This window comes from Cannabis sativa, chromosome 4 (assembly GCF_029168945.1).
Source record: "Cannabis sativa cultivar Pink pepper isolate KNU-18-1 chromosome 4, ASM2916894v1, whole genome shotgun sequence".
NCBI classification, from domain to species: Eukaryota; Viridiplantae; Streptophyta; class Magnoliopsida; order Rosales; family Cannabaceae; genus Cannabis; species Cannabis sativa.
The window spans coordinates 74,871,328-74,896,235 of NC_083604.1; the positions used below are offsets into that span (position 1 = coordinate 74,871,328).

Here is a 24,908-nt window from a genome sequence, read left to right on the forward strand (position 1 = left end):
AAAAAAAAAAATGGTAATACTTGTATAAAAACTGTTTTTTTTTTTTTTTTTTGAGATATGTATAAAAACTGTTAGTTAAATATATTTAGGAGAAATTGTCTAGTTTTATTAATATAGTTAGAATCAAACCATTTTAGTACTTATCAATTATCATCGCTAATTGAAATTGGGTAATATAAAGGATATCTTCATAAAAAAAGTAATATAATATATATAAATATATTACAGACTAGATTTTTTTTTTAAAAAAAAAACAAATTATAGGTTAATGTTTTCAATCTCAATTTCAATAAAATGTACTATTTATGTAACGTTCCCGCTTCAAGCCTCCATTGGCTCCTTACACCTACTGTATGAATGACTCTTATACACGAGTACGTCACTCTGGCTGCTTCATAGACTGACGACTGACCCTACAGACCAACATGAGTGTTTCCAGCATGCTTTGTCCTCACTAGTTTTCCCAGGAGGTCACCCATTCTGAAATTGCCCCAGGCCAAGCACGCTTAACTGTGGAGTTTTTTCATTATGGGCTACCGAAAAACAAGATGCACCTTGTTGATATATGTAGTATTAATCAATTCATTTAAGCCCTCTTCAACTGTGTAGTCACATACCTACACAGCCTCAGAATCATCCCACTTGACCTTCCTCAGGCGATGTGGGATTGCACAGCTTGCCCAGTATTTTCCCTTACGGATCACGGGACTACTGACTATCACAATTTAGAACCATATCAATTATTATTTATTACACCACTTGGATGTTATAAATATTGATTGTTATATCATGTTATTAAAACTCTTCACTTTGCCGCTACTAAAATTTCTAGGAGTTATGTTTAATTTTTTATTTTTATTTCATACTATTAAGATTATCTAACGTCTTACGGATGTTCCTCTAGTTTCAAAGGAATATTAACAAGATTTATTCCCTTATTATATATGCTAAAAAGAGTGAGAAAGAAAGATTAATTGCTAATGTTGAGAAGTATGGAGTTCTATCTTAAAATTAATTGGTAATAAGAGTAGTAACTGTATCAAAGTGTGTGGCTCTGATACCATGTTGAAAAGCAAAATGTTTCATGTTACAGCTAATTGGTGATAAGTAGAATAACCCATGTTCTTATATGACTAAATATTTTACCATTTATTCCATATAGGACAATGTCTACAATAGTTAACCCTAAATTAAACCCAAAAATAATTTAATACCAAAACGAAAAATTATGATTGTATTTTTATTTTTTAAAAAATAGTGTTAATAAAACTCTTTGCATTACTAAATACTAATTAAAAATTAAAATAATTCATTAAAAAACCTCATAAATCAGATCAAATCAAACAATCGACCAAAAAATTCAAATCAAACCTCATAAACATGCCATAGAGTTAAATTGACAAGCGAATGCATGAGCGATACTATTTAAAGCACTCACAAGAATTTCTCTACTCTATATAATTCAAAATGCCTTACCAAAATCTTAATTTTTTTTTTTTATTTTAGCTCAAATTTTTACATTACACCATACATCAATTTCTCTATATTAACTTTACATTATTAAAATATTATATATTCATTATTTATTTATTTATTTAAATTAATAAAAACTTAGTAAAAGAATAAAAACTAAATAAAAAAGAATAAAAATTATTTAAAAAGATTGAAGCACTCTAGCTATCGCCACACGTAGTGATATACTGTAGCATATGTAAAATGTATATGTATAATAGAGAGACTGATGGATGACCACTTTTATACTCTTAGCTATTTTTCTTTTACATATTTAGCTACTTTAAAATAGTTGTTGTGGATGTTCTTAGTCGATTTGGTGAAATATAGTAGTAATAGTAAGTGTTTGGTATAAGGTATTCAAAATAATTTGATTAATTGGAATAATATTAATATCTAAAACAGAGAATATGATTATCTTGAGACTTATAATTGTGTTTGGTTATGCATAGAAATATCTAATTAGGTTAATGTTAATTGAATGATATTGTTTGATTGAACACATGAATCTTATAAATTATTATAAAAAGTTATGTAAAAATTTTAATATATTAAATTTATGGTATTAAGATTAAGGGGGTGTTTGGAATGGGTTAATGCTAATAAGGGAATGGTAATGTGAAACATTACTTTGTTTGTTTTGAGTCTTTAGCCTTGGAATGTTATTCCCTTAGTATTATAACTACCCTTGAGGAGGGTAATGTTGATACTTTAAAAAAGGGTAGGATTGAATCATTACCTTCTATTATATTAATTTAAATATAATTTTTGAATTAATAAATTAATTTAAATACCAATAAAATTATCATTTATTATAAATAAAATATTACGGTATATATTTAGTTTGTGAGATCGATTTTTTTAATTGAGTTATTTTTATATTATTAGCAATAATATATGTATATTCATTATACATAAATTTTATGCGGATGGTGTACACATAAATGACATAGCAAACAAAAATAAATAATGTAGTGATAAAATATATAGAAATATTCATTTTAATTAATAAAAAATACAATAAAATTTAATATGGTCTTTTTCATTTTTACACTTCAAAATATATATATTTTTTGCATTTTTACGAAATTCTACATAAAAATCTCTATTGCAACTAACGCTGCAACCTAAACTGTAACAAAAAATCGTATAAAACCCATATTGCAACTAGCGCTGCAACCACTTTAGAAACCCAAACCGTAAATTTGAAAAAAAGAAATAAAAAAACAGTATATGGGATAATTCCCCAATTTAATATTTACTTATTAATAAATAAATTTCTTTAATAAATAATTATTTTATTTTTATATATAATTAACATTTTATAAATATATAAAAAATATTTTTATTTTCATTTTTTAAAATAATATATAAGAGTCTTGTACTCAACCAAACAGTTTAATTTAATTAACAGGAATATGATTACATATTACCCTACACAACCAAACACAATTTACACATTTCCCTATAATCATATTCTCCTTCATAATATTCTTTATAATCAAATTATTTTGAACACCTCGTACCAAATGCCCCCTAAAGGTAATGTTTAGAACCTACCTTTTTGAAAGAATTTAAGATTAGCTCTTAAGGGGGTAATCTTATTTCCATATTATATAATATTCACATACTTAAATAAAAAAAATCTCATACCAAAGATGGGAGTGCAAAAGATTATTATTTCTTATAAAATATTACTTCATACCAAACAACTCTTAGTAATGTAATGGAATAAGAATGATCGCAATGAAATTTGATTATGATGTTTGGTTTATTGTTGGAATGAATATTATAACAAATGATATGCATTAGCTTCTATATATAAGAATGATATAGTTCAAAATAAAATATACCAACTCTAAATTAATATTATTTAAAGTTGAGTTAGAATGAGTTCAAAAATACCTAAAGCATAAATAAACAATGTAGAAATTATTATTAAATATTTATTTGGTTTGTCCTGAAAATGTTCAATCTAGAGGTACTCGTGGAGTTGCCTTAATGCATGTTATAATAAAGTATTGATAACTCAAAATTGATAATCGTGAAGGAAACAATACTCTAAAGGAGACTCTCAGGAGAAGTTAGATATAACATATTTGATCATAATTAAACCCTTAAAGTGATTCTATATCGGTACATATAAATGATATACATAACATGGGAGGAAATTAACATATAATAAATTTTTTGTTGACAAAAGATTTTGAATGTTTGCATATGCAATAAACTAATATGAGATAGCTAGGATCATGGTATTAGATTTGTCGAGAATTATCGACATAAAATTTATTTTTAGTCAAAATATTATGACGCAGTCCAGGCAAGTTTACTCGCATAAAGTAAAGTAAGACCTGTAGGGTGTGCAAATAAATATTTCTAATAAGAAATTTGTATATATGTATTTGTAAACAAAATGAATTGTTGTACAAAGTTTACATAGACATGAGATTGATTGAAATAAGACTTAAATATTGAGAAAATATAATTATGATTTGATTATAACTGGAATATATTTAATGAGAATTTATAAGTGTCACATAAATATTGCAACAAAAGGTTATTTATTTAGAGATTCTAATATATTGGAAGTTTGAAATATGCCTTATCTAAAAATTCTAGAAGAATTTAATACATGTTTTAAGTGATATAAATTCAAAGTTGTGCGCACTATATGACAAAGATCTTTGTATAAAATAAAGACATGTAAGTAAATTATTATTTGAAAAATACACGTATGATCATTTATGCAATATAAATTCGTAAATTATACGTTGTGATAGACTTTTGAAGAGTTTTTGATTATATTATAAATGATTGAAGAACAAACTTTTATTTCTTTTTGTATATTGAAAAATATTAAATGTATATAGTTTGTTCATAAGTAGAGAAGTCCTGAAGTACTTTATATGCATAAAAAATTATAGATATATGATCATTTGATATGGAAATTAACAAGAATAAAATAAATATATGGTCTTGGAGTATTATCATTATCGCAAATGAAAATTTATATTATCATTAATGTGTTATCTTCATATTACTCAAAATTTCAAACTTTTGTATGAAGAATATTGTATATACACATGCATGAATGATTCAATAAGTTGGATAAATATTAGTCTTCCAGTCTTCCACATATACTCTGGAAGAGTTATAGCAAATATATGGTCATAGATAATATACGATGATATTTTAAAAGTGATAACAATAATCTTATGAGGTATATTATCACCAAAATAATTATAGATTATATATGCATGAAGGGGAGACATATTCATGTTACACTCTTTTTTGCTTAGCTCAGATTTTATTCCACTGGATTTTTCTGACAATGTTTTAATGAGCCAACTTGCAAAAAATTATGAATATGCAACAAGAATTCAGATCGAGTGAAGTCCACTTGCGACCAAGAAGGTCCTGTCAGACTTGGGGGGTAAATGTTATCCTATTTTTTGCATAATGATGTGGCAGAATACTCGTCCTACATTTCCTATATCTGGACGGAAGGGAATGTTCCAAGCAGACTCCATATTGTACATCTGCATGTATAACTTTTGATTACCCGAGCAGGGTGAAAGGCAGATCATCTGGGCAGGCATAGATTTGGTTTTCCGAACTACTTATCATGATTTAACTACTTTAGAATGATCTCGTGAAGTCCAGGCACGAAGGCAATCCCTACGATCGTGGGATTGAATCAGAAAAATATGACAACTTGTTCTAATTTTCTATTTCGTGTATCATAATTATGTAATAAATGTAATTTCCTATTTTATACATTGTTAGCAAAATGAAAACATTTCCTCATGCATTAAGACCCTATAAATAGTGATTTAGCCTCACTGTAAAAAGGATCGAAAGAATTATTTCAGAGAGGGATCTAAGAGAATTTCTCAGAGATTCATTGTAAGAGCTTTGAGAGAGAAAAACACTTCGTTCTTTATCTCAAGTTAATACAATCTAAGGGGAGTAGGCTATTACCATACCCACGGGGCCGAACCTCTTTAAAATTTGGTGTTCTTTATTGCTTATTTGTTTTTGCTCTATTTTAATTATTTTCTTAATCGCTTATTAATTGATTCATTGTCATTGGCTTAAATCGAGGTCAACAAAAATATATATTGCACTCTTTTTTTTTAGCTCAGGTTTTGTCCCACTGAGTTTTTCTGACAATATTTTTAACGAGGTAACTTTAAATCATGTTAACACTTGTACTTTATGTAGCAAGTAAAGAATGTGTGGGAGTGAAATCATGATATAACATATTCAGGAAACATATAGATTGCACTCAATAAAAAGTATCAACACCAACAGTTCTCTATGAAGATAATACTGCTTGCTTCGCTCAACTAAAAAGATGTACATTAAACGAGATAGAATTAAAACACATTTTACCATGTTCTTCTTAATACATTTCAAGAGAATGCATATTGGTATCCAATATATTCAATTAAGTGTACTCAATCTTGCAGACTTATTCACAAAGTCATTACCAATATCAATATTTAAGAAGATTGTTCACAAGATTAGAATTCGTTGATTAGAATATCTCCACGAATGCCTAAATAAAGAGAAGTCCATTCATACTACACTCGTGTTCCCTTGGTCGAGTTTTTGTTCTATTAAATTTTCTAGCAAAGATTTTTAATGATACGGTTATAATAGAAATTCAATAAGGAGTATTATAAAATATTATCTATAACTACTATAAAAGTGAGAATATTTTTAGGCTTTCTCTATATAAATTACATAATTAACCTTCATTAAATATTAAATTACAATTTTTTTTTTATGAACAACAAACCCATTAATATTTTTTTATACTTTCAAAAATAAAATATTATATTATAATCATCTAACTCAATTACATCTAATTAGGAAATGGTTTATTTATTATTTTATTAAAAAAAAAAAGAAGTTTGCTTATACATGTATAATTAGTGTATATAAGATGTTAATTTTTTTTTTTAAAAAAAGAAAACTATATATTTATATCATATATAAAAGGTGAAAATATTTTTAGACATCCTCTAATTGAATTACATAATTAGCCTTCAACACATATCAAATTACAAAAAAAAAAAAAAAATTGATAAAACAAGTACCACATTACACTATACTACTTCTTAAGGGTAATGCTAAATAAGTTTGTCATCTAATTGACATTTTGTCTTATGTGAAATATTTGTGGAGGTGATTATTTTATCAAAATCTCTCAATTACAAATGTAATTTTAAATTAATAAAGTTTCTTTATTATTTGAAGTGAATATTTCGCATTTGATAATTATATAACCAATATATATACTAATAATCATACCATATAATAAATGAATTTATTAATATGTATAATTAAATTGAGATAATATTTATCTATAATGTATAATTGTAATAAAATTGTTAATAATTTTGAAGTTCTATTTACACATGTATACTTCATTATTAAAAAAAAAAATCAAACTTAATAAAAACCTTATGTATTATTTATTTTATAAAATTAATTAAGTATTTTATGTATTGATTATTTCTCTCTTTAAAAAAATCTAAAGTATTCGATTTTACAAAAATAGAATGTGTGTAAAAGATCCTAAATATTTTTAAGAGACACAAAATTAATAAATAATTTTGGCCCTTGTTAATTTACAAAAAATAATGAAGACTAAGAACACATCTCGAATGAAGATGCAAAATATAAGTAATGCAAATATAAAATATAGCATACTTTGTCAAAAGTCTACTCTAATGGTATGTCAAATTATGATGCAATTATCTCACATAACAAAAAGTGATCTAAATTTAGATCACAATATAGTATAATGCAAAATTTGTATTACAATGAATGCTATGATTTTATAATTACTATTATGCTATTTTTATTATTTTATTATAAAAGTTTAGTTAGCATGTTTATTTGCATTATTATTTTATATTTTTAATAAATTGTTAGATGAATATTTAATCGTATATTAAATTTTGCATTAAAATTTATAATAATACATTGGAGCATAATAGTAAAAATTGATACAAAAATATCACAAAATTATTATTTGTACTAAATATAAATCAACTTTTACATCTCTCATTAAAGATGGTCTAAAAAAATAATATATTGCAAATTTATTGAAAAAATATTTGAACTATGGGCTCACGTGCGAAGCACGTTAAACCCAACTAGTATATATAAATGTTCAAATCACTCAAATCAATAATACCATAAATATTATTGTATTTCTTTTTATTTAATTAATTTAATTTCCTATTTTTAACCATATTTTTATATAAATAGAAGTTCAAATTATTTAGAATAAACTAAATTATCATTCAATCTCTCTTTCATTCATAATAATTTTATAACATATCCCACTTATTCATTTTATATTCCTTTTCTTTCTCTGCTTAACTATATATTATTATTCTTCTTGTTCAATCCGTTGGTTGGTATCAATTTTCTCGAATAAAAAGTCCAAATTATCATAAGAAAAAAGTTAGTTGTTACAATTATATTTTGTCAAAAAAAAAATATTTAAAATAGTAAATAAGCATAGGTGAATTAAGATTTTTTCCTCCAAACTTTGACATGTACTAAATCATGCCCTTTGAACTTTTTTGGGCGTCAAAAATTCTACCTGAACTATTGAATTTGTTAGATTTAAGAACTTTTGTCTAATTTTAGTAAAAAAAATTCTAACATGAATGAAAGTTCAGGAAACATAATTTAGTACATATCAAAATTTGAAGGCCATGATTTGGTAGATATTTAAGTCTGAGAAGCATGGTTTAGTACATCAACAATCACTGAAACAGTAAAATTGAATGAAATTAGACAAAAGTCCTTAAATCTAACAATCTCAATAATTCAGGAACGACTAAAAGTTCAAGGAGTATGATTTTGTACGTATCAAAATTCCATAGAAAAAAAATCCTAAGTAGGCTATAAATTAAAAAGGTGTGAATCTTTGAATAAATAATAATAACTTTTAAGAACGGACATCCTTGATATTCAAGTTTTGTAGTTACAATACAATTACTTTTTATGTCAATTATGTGGGCTACCATTAGTCTTTTATTTCATAAAAATAGTAACCAATAATGTAATATCTTAATTGGGTTATGCCAATTATTAATTTCAATTACAAAAGAAAAACAAATAGTAATTTCTTCCAATCCAAATCATAAATAATCTTCCCATCCATCCAAATCAAATATCTTCCAATAAAAGCATATATTATTGTTTAGGGTTCTAAATAAATCTACAATAAGCCTACGAGTACTTTAGAATAATATAGTCCATATTTTGTACGCTATCGGTTACAATCTTTATTATGAGATTCTTTCATACCCACATATAATACTCTTGATTAAAGTGATTTGATGTTCATAAACGTTGGGCATCTTTACAATGTGTATCTCTAAATTGGCATAATTTAAGGGTTTTAATTTTTATTATTTCTTTTTTATAATATGTTTATTGTAGTTATTATAATAAATATTCATTAAGTTTTTGAGAAATTTTAAATAGTTTTCATTGCAAATAAAATAATTTAATATATATTTTCAAAAAAAAAAATAATTTAATATATCTATTCTATATAAAGTGTGCCTATATAACTGAATTATTGGTTTATGAGAAATTCATGGATGTGACTTTTTATTTATATTTAATAAAATAATAAAATATTATTTATATATAATAAAATAATAAAATAAATCTCATTTAAACTGATATTCACTACAAGAATTACCGTTTTTAGGGGCGGAGGGGTCCGCTAGTAATAATTAATAAATCCGCCGGTAATAAGTTTTAGCGGCGGGGTCCGCCGGTATTGCTCCGCCGGTAATACCCCGTCGCTATTAATGATTAATACCGGCGGACTGACACGTCCGCCGCTATTAATAATTAATACCGGCGGACAATTAGCGGCGGGGTCCGCCGGTAAAGGGTTTCCACTGACATTTAAAAAAGACATTATTACCGGCGGACCCCCGCCGGTAATAATGTTTTTTTTAAAAAAAAAATAAATAAATATTAATAAGAAATAACGTTTTTTTTTATATTTTATTAATTAATTTTCTTTTTAAATTTATATTATTAATAAATACTAAAATAAAAACTAACAAATCCACACATAATTATCATTCATACATTATTTAAAACTTAAAAATTAATTATTATCATCCATACATTATTTAAAACTTAAAGAAATCCAAACATAATTAAAAACTTAAATAAATCCATACATAATTAAAATTAAGATAAACTAATTATTATTGTCTTGATCAAACAAATCATCTTCGAAATTTGAGCCAGTAGCGTTTAAGTTAATATCAGGATTTGGTGCATTGTCCTGAGCTTGTGATACTGGCGGTGATGGGTAATATGGTTGTTGGGAAGATAAAAGCTCCACAAATGGCCGAGTCTGTCGTTATTGTGGTAAATTCGGAGATTGTTGCTGTTGCGAAATATTTGGAGATTGTTGTGGCGAGAAGTTCGGGGATTGTTGCTGAAACTGACCCGGGAAAAAGTATGGATTTTGAGAACCGAAAAATTGACCCGGAGAAGTTTGCTGCATTGGACCCCCGAAAAACATCGGCTGCTGAGATGAACTCCCAAATTGGCCCAACATCGGCTGTTGGGACTGTGATCCTCCAAAAAAATCATAGTAGAAAAATGGAGGAGACTGGGAGGAGTGTCCAAACATGTTTGGAATAAGAGGAGATTGGGAGGCACTTCCTTGCACATTAGGAGATTGCTGAGTCTGTTGTAAAGGTTGTTGCGGCCTTGGACATGTTGCACTACCCTGAGGTTGGGTAGGTAAATATTGTTGGAGGAATCTGTCAAATCGTGGGTCATACATATCAGAAGTGTCCTGTCCCGGTGGAAAGCGTTCACGCAATCTCTGAAACATCTCAGCCATAATACCAACATCTTGAGAAATAGTAGACCCTGCTTGAGATTGAGTTTGACTTTGGCTCGAAGAGCTAGATGATGTTGTTGATCTTTTCCCCTTCTTTGCTATGTTGTAACCGACTCCTCGAATGTAGTCACTCCTGTCACCCATGACCTTGCCCATCACCTTGAATTGGATGTCAGACGGCACCTCCGAAGTTCCAGAATCACTGCCAGATTGGCTTTGAAGCCTACTTCTCGCCATCTCTTCTTCCATTTCACGAGTGAGTTGCTCCTGAACATAAATAAAAATTGTTAAATAATCAATTATATAATAATTTATTAGAAAATAAATGAAATATTAGTGTAACTCACAAATTTCTCTTTAGCAGCATCATTGACCCAAGTTTTATCCTTCCTCAGATGGCTGTCTCTCCAAGTTGGTATAACATATTTTTCGGGCTCCTTCTGTAATGTTATCAGTGTTAGATTCTGTAAAAATTATTATTTCAATAAATGAAATATTTGAAGTCTACTTACAAATTCATGACGCTGAGCTGCCATTGATTTTGTGCCTTGAGTTAAGGGATACTTCATTTGTTTTCTATTTTGCTTGTTTTGATTGGAACGCGCTATAAATTTTGGGCTCAAAAACAAATCAATAATCTTTTTCCAATGCTCTCTTGTTACATAGTGCTCAGGAGGAGCATTGAGTGCCGCCTCAAGATTATCTGGGTTCCCCTCATAATATTTTTGGAAGAAAGTATGCCTAATGTTTTTTCTTTCTGAGTATCTTTTGCCCATCTCATGGTAAAGAGTCCTCATCACTTTTTCGGGTTCAGCATGACCATCGATATCATAAAAATACTACATTTGAAGAATTAAATTATTACTTAGTTTAATTATACATGAATAAAATTTATTATGTCCATCAATTTATTACCTTCATTCTCTGCACAACTTGGTCCTTGTGATGTTGAGGTACATCACAGAAGTCCAAGTAGTTCCCCGGCAATAATGTGCTAACTTCAAAACTCACTTGCCGGATGAAAGCTTGGTTCTCCCCGCCAACTACTTTTCCTGTTGCAGGATCAAGTATAAGCGGCAATGGCCCCTCATTCGCACGTCTGCGAGCCTCTAGTGGTATATTAGTAGCACGACCACGACCTTTTCTTTTGGGCGGTGGTGCTGCCTCGCAGGCTGAGGGTACTCTACTAGGATCAGGTGGATCTAAACCTCCACCGTCTCCCCCGTGAGAAGAAGCTACATCGGCTGACATTATGACTCTTCAATAGCAAAGTTGTATGACTAAATTAGTATAAATATAGATTACCAAAAATAGTTATAGTTTGAAATACAATTAACATCATCAAATTCATCACTTATAATATTATTACAAACAAATTAATAACATATGTAAACTAATAGTCACTATCACACTCATCATTTTCAGAAACAATATCGTCTTCACATCGATCAATTAGCAACTCGTCACCTTCGTCATCTATTACGTTATCAGCGTCACCATCCACATCATTTTCATCAGCCTGATTTAGATTCAAATTTTGTGCAGTATCAATTATTGTCGCCACTTCAGAAGGTTACAAAATTAACTCTCCTAGATCCACAGTCAACTGAAAATTTGATGAGCTTAAATCATGTACAACATCTTCATCATCTTCATCCTGCTCAATGTCCCAAATTTGCCGGTGGTTTACATTCTCGACTATTTTCCAATGTCTACCCCTAAGCAAATCATCGAGGTAAAATACTTGCTTAGCTTGGGTAGCAAGTATAAATGGATCATCTTTGTACCATTCACCACTAACATTGATACTAATGATGTTATTCTCAATGATTGTTTTCTTCCTCTGTGGATTGGTATTGAACCATTTACACTTAGAAATAATGTCACTGAATACACACCACAAAAAGTGAACATCATCATATCTTCTAAGGTTCCATAATAATTGAATCCTTCTGTTCCCGCCACGGAGACACCGCTATTCTGAGTAGTACGCTTCTTATCACGTTCAGCTACCATGTAACGAACACCATTCACTAAAACCCCTTCATAATATGTTACTAAGTGATCTGACCCACATGCTAAAGCTAGCAACTCTTCACCATTCTCCAATGATCCAAGCTTGTGTAAATCATATATCTAAATGAACAAAATTATCTTAGAATGACTCATAATTAATCATGATCATTTTCAAATCATAATTGAATCACTCATATCACCTTCTTATGAAACCATCGCTGGAAAATTTTTTTGTGTAAAATGTTATGATCTCCATCTGGGTACTGAAGTTTTATCTCTTCTAAGTGTTCACTGTAAGTCATACAACATCACTATGTTAAATGTTAAATAAGACTATGTAGAATAAGACCAAATATAGATTGATAAAGGAAAAAACTTACTCTAAATATGGTCTGATTTCAGGTGAATTGTCAAAGATGAACCACTCAGCCTTTTCACGAGTCTTTCTGTCTAGAGGCATGATATTTGATCTTGTTAAGGGACGACATTGTGATTGGAAGACGGTAAGAATTCTAGGAATCACTTCATCTTCGTTGCGATCAAGTCGGTTAAATTTGGTTTCTACCCCCTTAAAATACATAGAGCAGAATGTCAATGCCTCATCTGCAACATAGCTTTCAGCTATTGACCCTTCAGGACGAGCTTTATTTCCAACATAATTCTTCAATTTTTTCATGTACCTCTCAAAAGGGTACATCCATCTCATAAACACAGGTCCACCCAAAATTGCTTCTTCAGGCAAATGTAAGACCAAATGAATCATGATATCAAAAAAAGCTGGAGGAAAAATCAACTCCAACTTACACAATATCAAAATAAGGTCTTTTTGTGCTTCCTCCATATCTTTAAAGTTTATGGTTCTTGAACATACTTGCCTGAAAAAGTTGCATAATTCAGCAATAGTTGTCGATACATCTTTAGGGAGAAACTTACGAACACCAATTGCCAATAATCTTTGTATAATTACATGACAATCGTGAGACTTCAATCCAAGAACATTTGATAAATCATTGTTCACTTTCTTCTTCAAATTTGAGCAAAATCCATCGGGAAACTTCACATCCTTGATAAATTGACAAAATTTCAATTTTTCATCAGCTTTGAGGACGTAAGGGGCGTGTGGCTTCATTAACTTGCCATTATCATCTTCATAAATCCACATCCATTCCCTTATTCCTAATTTCTTCAAATCATGTCTTGCGTTAGTTGTGTCCTTTGATTTCTCGTTGTCCAAGATTGTGCCCAACAGACTGTCACACACATTCTTCTCAACATGCATCACATCAATATTGTGTTTCAAAGTATTTGACCACCAATACTCAAGCTCATAAAAGATACTTTTTTTCCTCCAATTTTGATCTTCTGCAACTCGTCTGCGTTTTACACCACCAAATTGGTCATGTTTTCCAGGAACTTGTGGCACAAGTTTGTTTACTTGTTCGAGAATTTCCTCACAAGTAAAACGTCTTGGTGGATGTCTTCTTTCAATTTCTCCATCAAAGTTGGTGTCCCTTCTAAATCGATGGTTACTGGGCAAGAATCTTCTGTGACCTACATATGATGTCTTACCAATCACTCGTATCGAAGAAGTGTCTTCGTTACATGTTGGACAAGCCTTGTATCCTTGACCACTTCATCCAGACAAACTACTTCGAGCAGGAAAATCATTAATAGTCCATAAAAGGGCTGCACGCAACTTGAACACGGTGTTTGTCCTACAATCTCTCGTATCAACTCCATCAACCCACAACTCTTTCAGCTCATCCACCAATGGTCTTAGAAAAACATCCATGTCTTTTTCTGGTGATTTTGGTCCAGGAATTAGTAGGGCCAACATGAAATTATTGTCTTTCATGCACATCCAAGGTGGAAGATTATAGTTTGCTAACACGACAGGCCACATACTATATGCTAGGCTCATGTTGCCAAATGGATTAAAGCCATCAGCAGCTAAACCTAAGCGAATATTTCTAGGTTCACTGGCAAAATCAGGATGTTTAGCATCAAAGTCCTTCCAAGCAATCCCATCAACCGGGTGACGCATCACTCGTTCATCCTTCGATTTTCCAGTATGATGCCATACCATGTGTTTTGCAGTATGTCTTGAACCATATAATCTTTTCAACCGAGGTGTCAATGGAAAATAGCGCAACACCTTACGTGGCACCCTTTTTCCATTAGCTTTTGTTGAAGTAATCCATCGACTAGTTCCACAAATTGGACAAGCATCTTTAGTGGCATGCTCTTTATAAAACAAGCAACAATCATGCTCGCACACATGAATAGACTCATAGCCTAAACCTAATTTTTTTAGTCTCTTTTTAGCCTCATAGTATGTCGATGGAATTTTATTTCCTTTCGGAAAAGCAAGATTCAATAATTTTAATAATTCATCAAATACGCCGATAGGAATTTTTCCACGAACTTTCAAATGCAATAACTTTGCTAGAAAGTTAAGTGAAGAAATCCAATGGCATCCAGGATACAATTCAGCTTCAATCTCTTCAAATAACTCGTCGTAATATTGAAAAGAATCAGAATTGCGTTGAACATCTTCAGTTGTTGGTCGAATGAAATCTTCAACAATGGGAATCATCTCGTCATCTTCATCATCTAAAATATGCTCAACAACTTCCGTCCGTGCAACAACTTCTGTTTCTGACTCCCCGTGGTAAATCCACTTTTGATAACCATTATCAAAACCCCAATCAAATACATGCGCTTCCACAATGTTTAAAGGCTCAAATCGAGTATTTAAGCACTTAACACAAGGACATCTAATTTTCCCATCAGAATTTTTATAATTTGAAGCCATCGCCAAAAATACTTGTAGACACTCCCAATATTCTTTACCGCGTTTTCTCCAAGAAATCCAAGACTTATCAATCGTCATCTAAAAGAATTTTAAAGTTTTATGAGTTTAAGCAATGTTAATAAACTAATTGAAATCTTATGCTATTTTATGAAATTTTATGAATTCGACGTGATAAATTAATTAAAAGCTTATGCTATTTTAAGAAATTTTATTTGTAATTTGTTTTTATTAGCAAAGGAAAATTAATCAACATTGTAATTTATTTGGTTAAAGTTTATTTTTAGTATATTGAAACAAAGTGTACACCAACATTGTTTAAAGTTTTATTTGGTTAAAGACTTTATTTGGTTAAAGTTTTATGAAATATTAGTTATCAATTTATTTTTTATTTATTATTAATTCATGATATTCATTTACGAATTTTTTAATTATATTTTATTTATTAAAATTAATATTCAATACTATTAAATAAACTCATTTTATTTCTCTAATTTTTTTTTAAATAATTACTTATATAAATATTTAATTTACTTATAAATAAATATATCAATTTAATAATTACATAAATATATTTACAAATAAATTTAATTATCATATTATTTAAAAAATTAAAAAAATATAATTAACTTAATATAAATAATTAAATTTAAGTTTGTTAAAAAAATATTTTTTTTTAATAAAAAAGTTTTTTCTAATTATTCTAATGTTTGTTAATTATTTTATTATATAAATACTAATTATTTTTATCAATAATATTAATTTATTATTTACATAACTTTCTTTAAAAAATTAATTTCTTTTTTATAAATAATCACATATTTAAAAATAATTACAAAATAACACTAAATTATTAAAATATTAAAAGGCAAAATTTTATATTTTCAATAATTATTATTTTCATAAATTGTATTAATTCTAAAATTATATAAATTTATTAAAAACCTATAAAATTTTACTTGTTAATTAAGAATAATTACACAAATATTCATATAAGTTTTTTATTTATAATTAAAACATTTAAACTCAATTTATCAATTTTTTAATTAGTAAAATTTTACTAAATACAAAACTGAAATTATTATAACCAAACAAATAATTATAACTAAAATCAAAATACATAAACAATTAAACTCAAACAATAATCTATATATTACACATAAACAATTGAACTCAAACAATAATCTATATATTACACATATTTACTAAGACAAATATTATATATACTATATATAAAAATGTATAAAGATATATATACTATATACTATTTATCTACTGTATAATATATAATATATAGAATACACTATATACTATATACTGTATATATTTATATATATATACAACACATTACAGATTTTTTTTTTCAGAAAAAATTACAGATTTAACAAATTAATACATTTTTAATTTATATACTAACAATATTTTACACATATTAATTAAAATATTTATATATACAATACATTTCAGATTTATAATACTAACTACAAATTTTACAGAAATAAAAGACATACTTTACACAAATGAAACTTTCGGATCTCTTCTCCAAGCAAAAAATTTGAAACCTCTTCTACAATTTCTGAAATTATAACATAAAAATTTACATTAAAAAACAAAACTAAAAAAAATAAACTGTAAAACATATATTGGTAAATATAAATACCTAAACCACTTCAAACGGAGACGGAGGCGAAGGCGGACACGGAGACGACACTGGCGGAGACGAAGCCGGAGGCAGAAACAAAGAGAAAAAATTAGGGGAGGCGGGTTGGAGAGTGTTTGCTTCGGTTTTCAGAGAGAAAATGAGAGAAAAATGAAATTGGGGAAAAAAATTGAAAGGGAAGAAATGGGGGAACCGGGTGTGGGTGTGTTTATATAGGCGAACAATACCGGCGGGGGTCCGCCGCTAATACTGGGCCCCGCCGGTATTAATAGGAAAAATATTATTTTATTACAATTAGCGGCGGATCCCCGCCGGTATTGATCCGCCGCTAATTGTAATTTGAATTAATGAGCGGGTCTTTTCCCGCATTAACTGTGCCTCGTAAATACCGGCGGGGGTTGTCCGCCGCTAATACTGGTACCCCGCCGGTATTACTATTTTTTAATTATATTTTTAATTTTTTTAAAAAAATAAATACTAATACCGGCGGACCCCCTAAATCCGCCGGTAATAACCTTATTATTAGGGGCGGACCTTCCCCGCCGGTAATAGGTCCGCCCCTAATTATCAAAATTCTTGTAGTGATTTAATATTTGAACTAATATTATTTATATATATACAATATTATATATTGTTCTCATGTGATATTATTTAAACCATAAATTTACTATCCTATTTTGAATTTAATTAAAACCAACAAAATATACATACCTAATCTTGTATGTATATCTCTCATTTTTTCTAATTTTTTTTTATTAAAGTTAATTATTTTAAATAAATAAAAATTCATAATAAAAATCTAATTTCTAAATTTTCTCTATTACTATACTATTTTGAATTTAAATAACACCAATAAAATATATGTACGTATATTTTTTATTTTTTTAATATAAATTTTCTATATACATATATATTTATACAAAAAAATAGAGATAAAAAATAGTAGTGAAGAGATCCAAAAAATTTCACATAAGCTCCAAACACACTTTAAAAAAAGTATCATTTATAATTCTATGTGTAACTAATTTATTTGTTTATTTGGATGATTTTAGTCTATATATCTCAAATTATACTTTTTAATTTTTATAATTCGGTTATAGCAAGTAAGAATATTTGGATTGATGTAATCATAACAGTATATATATAGCTTTAGTTGAGCATGAATTGTCCATTTGATTTTGTTTTAAGTTTAGATTTTACAATTGTATTTGAATACTTAGCTATATATATATGTGGATCTTGAGTTTATCGGGTTAATTTGTTGAAAATATATGTTTACTGATTTGTTCAAAACAAATATACATAAACACATATATTTTGTTGAATCCAAATATACATAAACACATATATTTTGTTGAATCTATCATGAAGTGCTATGAGATTGATGAGAGGCTTCAAGAGAAGAATGATATTAAGATAAATTTGGAGAGCATTGCTTTGTTATAATATTATTTGGAAGCTATCATATTTCTTGTTTTTTATATTCTTTCTTTCATATGTTCAGTTATATGCCTGCTACCCCTATTCTTTATAATTTTATTATTACCGGCTCGAGTTAAGTGTCCGTAGTAAGTGTGTAGCATTGTTATTTTTTAAATATATTTCAAGCTAATCTCCATTCTCCTCTTCTCTTTCTGCAAATTTTAAATTTGACTTTTCACTATTGATTTTCAAATAACCCCACACACTAATTAAAATTAATTTTTAAACCATTTTAAATTATATGATTTTTTATTGAATCTTTCTCAATTAAATTATAGAGCAACTAACATAAAATTAAGTATACGTGCCTTGCACGTAACTTTCTTCTAGTTATTTTATGTGTACATATATTAGATTAATATTAGATGTAATTAACGTATACATAATTAATAAACTATCTTAGATTAGATTCCTTCAAATCAAAGATTATTTTATATTAACTTTAACTACCAAATTATCAATAACATCCGTTGTCGTCCAGCGGTTAGGATATCTGGCTTTCACCCAGGAGACCCGGGTTCGATTCCCGGCAACGGAACTTTTGTCCTTTTTCAAAATTATAATTATTATTGCGTAAATAGTATACCATACAATCAATCAGAGTTCGACACGTGATGGACTCGGAAGAAAGATAGGCTGCATTGTCCCATCAAATTAAATAGCTGCTCTCGACCTCGTATCAAATCAAAAAATTAAAATGAAATCGACGCCGTCTGTGGGAATCGAACCCACGACCACGTGGTTAAAAGCCACGCGCTCTACCGGCTGAGCTAAGACGGCTTGGTGACTGTATCACTTAAAACATATATTATTAATCATTGTAAATGTTATTTATTTTAATATTTTCATCAATATCATCTCTTCTCTTTCACGCTAAACACCTTTGAAAGTCCATTAAATCATAATTTAGGTTAATATAGCAGATTTGTTTAAATGGTAAACCTTTGTGTGTGAAATAAAACCAAATTCAACTATTGAAGAATCAACTCATCAAGTAGAAGCTAATGCTGTAGTGGGTGGTCTTATTAAATTATATTTGTTTCAAAAACATTTCCTTTTCCTATTGGACGCATAGAGAGTATAAATTGACTTAGCAGTTAGCATATCTTGTAATTTACATTTTCTATATTCAATTATTCATACAGTAATAAAGTCTATTCTGGTTATATAAAATATTACGAGAAGAACTATACATTGGTAATGAAGACAACGTATTGCATAATTATTCCTTCCAGAATCTCAAGAGTTTCAATTTAATTACGTTAGAATTTAAGTAGATTGTATTTGCAGCAAAGGGGGGTTTTCCTTAAATGACACGTGGCAGGATGGTGGATCTACTATACCTAAAACTTGGTCGTTACTCGTTAGTTAACTTTCATTTCATGGCCAGATTCAAACTTGGGTTATGTTGACATAACATCCAAAATAGACACTAATTATTCTTCTGGAGTTTAGCTGTTGAATTTTGATGTAAAAATGTAATGAAAGACACTTGAATTAAGTTAAATTCTATCGTTTTACAGAGTTCCTATAAGCCAATGTTTATGGACAGTGTAGAAAATTTATAAACAATTGAGACAAAATTAAATTAAACTCGAAACCGAAACCAAAACTACCTCCTCTTCTCTTGGATTTGAACAAGGTGGGGAGGGAGTGATTCGTTAGTCAGTTTTCGTTAAATGAGCAGCTAGTAGTTTTGCAACGGTAAAGCCGACAAAAGAGTCAACATCAAAGAGTTCTTTCAGCTTTTGATCACTTATAATTCTCCTCTTGTCAGATGGATCCTTCATGAGCAAGCAAAAATATAGTTTGAGGTGACTTTTACAGGTAAAATTAGAACGCATAAAGTAAAGGTATGGAGTCCAAAAATGCATTAGGTCTTAATAGAAACTTCCTTACATGCAATCAAAAGGGGCTAGTAGTTTCTAGTTATGAGCTTTAATCATATGATTAATTCGATCCATACCTGAAGATTGTTTTGTTTAATGTAACCCCACATTCTCTTTATTACTTCAGCACGTGATAAAACACTTTCTCCTGTACCAAGAAAATTTACCAGAGCATCTGAAAGTTGAAGTGGAGCATTAAAACCTGAGGTTCCACCCTTCTGTCTTTTTTCCTTAGGTTTTGTTTCATCCGACTCTGAAAATGAAGTTAAAGACTGGATTAACAAAATAATGTAGACAAAAATATAAAAGAGTAGCTTATGCTAAATAAAAGTAAAAACTAGCATATGCTAATTGATCAACACTTCTATAGTCCTATTTATGTCAAGCAGTGAGTATAATAAACAAGTTAATTGTAATTATTTTCTTTCTAAAGAGTGCACAAATTTCGGGGTTCAAGTAGACATGATGTTAAGAAAGATTGCCAATGAAATAACTAATTTAACCAAACAAAAAGAAATCCTATCAATGGGGTGAGGTAAGAGATTCATCCCAAAAGGATCAGGATAGATGTGTAGAATTAAAACATCTCAGGTTTGTTCCAAAAGTTTAATTTAAATCACTTGAAAGAAAAGCCTTGTAGTCTAACCTTCTTTCTCTTGCTTTCGCTTCTTTTCCGACTCTCCTGATTGGTTTGGATTCACTACACAAGAGAAAAAAGCCACAAAAAAAAAAAAGTTAAAAGATTTAACACAACGTGTCTTAACAATATAAGGGACTGAACGAATGCTAAAAAGTTGCTAGTACTTCTATACAATGTGTACAGAAACAGAGCAGTTAATGCTTCAATATCAGAAAAGCAAGCAGAGTGTTGTGGCATACCATTGTCTGAATCCAAAGACCATATATGCTTTGACAATGCTTTATTCATTTGGAACATATTGATGGAATTAACTCCGAAAAGATCAGTCAGGGGTTCATCACAAATTATATTTCTCCTATCATTTGGGTCTTGCAAATTTCTCTCTCTAATATATGTCCACATTTGCTTCACAACCTACAGACAAAATAATGAACATGTAAAATAGTGACACCTTAATTACTAAACTAAGAAATCAAACTTTGAATGTAACATCTCTATAAATTCATAGATATACCTCAGTCCTGGCCATTTCAGAGACGCCCATAAATTTCTGAAGTTGTGGAGAGAGGGCACATATTTTGCTAAAACCACCACCCCCTCTTTTCTTTTTATCATCGGGAAGCTTCTTTGACCTATGAGTTTTAAGACAAAGCAAGTAGTTAAAGTTGATTACCATCAAAGATTCTTTACACCTTTACATAGAACTAAATTTTAAGATCACTTGAAACTATTTTTTCTACTTCCCCAAAACAAAAAGAAAAATACATCATTAGAATTAGAAAGTTGGTCATTTTCAAAATAGAAGTTCACATAAATTTAGGAAAATCCAGTCAAATATATTAATAACATAGATACATACCACTGATTTTTTTCTTTCTTCCCTAAATCAAATTTAAGATTTAATAACTAAACAAAACCAGAATTTTTTTCTTTCTTCCCTAAATGAAATTTAAGATTAAATAACTAAACAAAACCAGAAAGAAGTATAGGCTTCGTTCTGTATAAAATGAAAAATAAAAATTTAAGGGATGCTGCTACTGGCAGAATTTACAGGTTAACAAAAAAAATGTTCATTTTAAGAAAGAAATTAGGTAAATATATCACCTAAGCTAACAACTTATACTCAACTAGAATATATATTTTTTTAAGAAAAAAAAAATGAGTTCTTTTAAGATAAGAATAATCTGGTGTCGATGGCGTTCCACAGAGCAGTGATAGACACTGGATTATGAGGACCTGTTCAGATTGAAACAGATTTCTTCTCAGTGCATGTTATTGGAATCTTGATCACCATCCTCACAACTATATATACTACTCAGTCATATAAGGCAAATTAAAATGACATTTTGGACTAATTCAAAAGGTTTCCACAATTGGATTAAACAACAAAGCAAATAAATTTATGTTAGAAAATAGTACATTGAAGAAGATCATAAACAATATATTTAATTGAAGAACAAAGATTAGAAAGCCGAACGTTCTTTAATCAAATATTTACTGTCTTCTTCAATTATATACAATTTTCTACCAATCTAAACAAATTAAACAGGAAAATTAACTACAAACTCCATAATGTCTATCCGAATCCCCAAATTTAAACGCGAAAGTTCATAATTAGATCAACTAAGTAATAAGTAATTACGGAAACTGACCGTCTTTTAACCTTTCTGTGTTTGGATTCTTCAACTGGTTCATCCTCATCGTCTTCCGGCTCCTCCGTCGTCGATTCAAATCCGTCGCCTTCTTCCGACTTGATCTCTGCCGAATGATCATCGTCCAGGTGTCCGACTTCAATTTCCTCTCCTTGTTGCGGTTTCGCGAGCTCGCTTTGAAGGAACAAGTCGACCTGCTCTCTAATGAAAGCCTTCTTATCAGATAAGTCAACTCCGAAATCCTCCTGTAGCTTCCGGCGAACGATAGCCGTGGTCGTCGTGTTGAGGTCGGAATTTCGGAGAAAGTCTTGGAGCCGGTCGATGAGCTCCGATTCCGAAACCATTTCTCCGGCGTGGTCGAAGAGAGAGAGGTTAGGATTAGGAGGGAAGTTAAAAGGAAAAGAGAACAAAAATGGATAAAATATATAAAAGGAAAAAAGAATTCTCTCTCTTCACCCGTTTCTCGTTTTTAGTTAGTCAGAAAGAGAAAGGTACGTTGCCACTTTCACTTATTATTTATGCTTCTCTACCTCAAAACTTTTTCTTATAAGCTAACTACAATTTTGTTTTGTTTCATAAATTAGGGGTATAAATTAATGGATCCAATCCAATATTAAGAATTGATCAATCTAATAATAATAGACAGTCAAATATTAGATATCTATTTACGATCACTAATTATATTTTATATTGTTGCACAAAAAATTTTAATATATATATATAAAAATTAATATTAAAATTTTACTCGTTTTTTCTTAGATTGGATAGATCGAGTCCAATCCAATACATACTAAACTTAAAATATTATATGAATTCGATGTGATCCAAAAAATACTAGTGTAATGTAATGTATTGAGTAAACCCAAATTAAACTAATAAATATATATATATATATGAAATACATTCAATGGATAGAACTGATTCAATCCAACATCCCAATGGATATTGGATATTGGATCGATTAGATGATTGAAATTAATTGGCTCAGATTGGATTATAAAATCAAACATCTAATATATAATTGGATCGGATCTGAATATGTCTAAAAACATTGGATGTGATCCAATGAATACTCCTAGTAAAACATATTAATTTGACCTAGAGTTTTCTGTGTGGAATTTGTTAAACGTGTAAAAAAAACTGTTATGAAGTGTAAAAATAAAAAAAACTTTTTTATTTTATTAATTGATAAATTAGATTATGTATTTTTTAAAATAATACAAAATAATATTTTGTGCTGATTTTTATCACAATAAAAGTTAATAATAACTCGATCTATAGTTATTATGATAAAATTAAGTACATTTTCTACATCTGTTCGTGTTAAAAATTATCTTCAAGTTGGTTATATTAAAAAATTGAACTCAGAGTACTATTTTGTACCATAGAAAATACAGGGTCCAATTTATCATTTTACAAAATAGAAGGTTTAAAATTAATAACTTTTGCAAAATACATGATTGAGGGCTCGTTTGATACGTCGTATTGTGTTGTATTGTATTAATACTATGTTTAGTATTGACTTATATTAATAGATTATATAAAGTTATAATATATTTCAATACACTCGATCCTAACACCGACTATGGGTCAAGTCCCGAATTTGGGTTTGGGTCCCGAGTTCGGGTTCAAGTTCAGGTTCAGGTCTAGGTCCGAGTCTGGGTCCAGGTCCAGGATTGGGTTTGGGATTGGGGTGCGGGTCTCGGGTCTGGGACTAGTCCAAGACTGGGTTTGAGTCCCGGTCTAGGTCCGAGTTCGAGTCTGGGTCCTGGATCCAGGTCCAAATCAGCGTCGGGGTCTTTGTCCCGGATCTGAGTCTGGGTCCGAGTCCGGGTCTGGGTCTAGGTTTAGGTTCGAGATTGGGTCTTGAGTTTGGGTCGAAGATTGGGGTTGACTCCGAATTTTTTGTAAACATTATAATACAAGTTAATACATACCATTTGTTATGTATAAAATAATACAACTTACATGTTAGGAAAAATTTTGGTCGTAATAATTAATATAATATATTGTTTTATCTAAATATAGTGTTATTTATTATTTAATACAATATACTCTTTATACGGCGTAACAAACGAATCTTTAAAATAATATTCTCGCATGTTTATTTGGGGAAGAAAAATGTGGACAAAAAAGAAAGTATATCTCTCAATGCTTAATATTATTAATTTGTTGAATCTATTTTTTTATATATATAAACAAAATTAATGAGAAGTTGATATGTTATATCATCAAGGTCAACTTTCAAATATAGTTTTAATAAATTCTTCGTCATTATAAAATTATTGCAAATATCAAAGTTTTTTATTTTTTATTTTTTTTTAAATG

The 24,908-nt window shown here is 29.3% G+C and overlaps 2 protein-coding genes and 2 non-coding genes across 4 annotated transcripts; 1 reads left to right on the top strand and 3 right to left on the bottom strand.

Moving 5' to 3' along the window:
• Nucleotides 1-11,822: 11,822 nt before the first annotated feature.
• On the bottom strand, nt 11,823-15,338 carry LOC115717647 (uncharacterized). Its single transcript, XM_061113992.1, has 6 exons — nt 14,096-15,338; nt 12,826-13,996; nt 12,646-12,736; nt 12,317-12,565; nt 12,066-12,272; nt 11,823-11,948 (listed from the first exon to the last, which is right to left on the bottom strand). Exons 1-6 carry the CDS (start codon nt 15,336-15,338, stop codon nt 11,823-11,825), a joined length of 3,087 nt encoding a protein of 1,028 aa, XP_060969975.1.
• Nucleotides 15,339-18,865: 3,527 nt separating this feature from the next.
• Nucleotides 18,866-18,937, top strand: TRNAE-UUC (transfer RNA glutamic acid (anticodon UUC)). Its single transcript has one exon. It is a non-coding gene; the product is annotated as a tRNA-Glu (tRNA).
• A 169-nt stretch (nt 18,938-19,106) lies between these two features.
• On the bottom strand, nt 19,107-19,179 carry TRNAK-UUU (transfer RNA lysine (anticodon UUU)). Its single transcript has one exon. It is a non-coding gene; the product is annotated as a tRNA-Lys (tRNA).
• A 697-nt stretch (nt 19,180-19,876) lies between these two features.
• LOC115714560 (upstream activation factor subunit spp27) lies at nt 19,877-23,108 on the bottom strand. The gene is made up of 6 exons (XM_030643295.2): nt 22,581-23,108; nt 21,443-21,560; nt 21,168-21,342; nt 20,935-20,988; nt 20,366-20,541; nt 19,877-20,183 (listed from the first exon to the last, which is right to left on the bottom strand). The coding sequence occupies exons 1-6, from the start codon at nt 22,922-22,924 to the stop codon at nt 20,061-20,063; spliced, it is 990 nt and encodes a 329-aa protein (XP_030499155.2). The 5' UTR covers nt 22,925-23,108; the 3' UTR covers nt 19,877-20,060.
• Nucleotides 23,109-24,908: the final 1,800 nt, after the last annotated feature.

Bases quoted from the DNA above. Each gene is read 5' to 3' on its own strand.
- LOC115714560 (XM_030643295.2), bottom strand. From the start codon at position 22,924: ATGGTTTCGGAATCGGAGCTCATCGACCGGCTCCAAGACTTTCTCCGA. The intron at 21,343-21,442 runs GTATATCTATGA...TTTTGTCTGTAG, and splicing joins CTGAAATGGCCAGGACTGAG to GTTGTGAAGCAAATGTGGAC. The intron at 20,542-20,934 runs GTTAGACTACAA...CTTCATTTTCAG, and splicing joins GCGAAAGCAAGAGAAAGAAG to AGTCGGATGAAACAAAACCT.
- LOC115717647 (XM_061113992.1), bottom strand. From the start codon at position 15,338: ATGACGATTGATAAGTCTTGGATTTCTTGGAGAAAACGCGGTAAAGAA. The intron at 13,997-14,095 runs GTAGTTTGTCTG...CATCATATGTAG, and splicing joins TAATGATTTTCCTGCTCGAA to GTCACAGAAGATTCTTGCCC. The intron at 11,949-12,065 runs GTACATGATTTA...AATCTAAATCAG, and splicing joins ATGAAGATGATGAAGATGTT to GCTGATGAAAATGATGTGGA.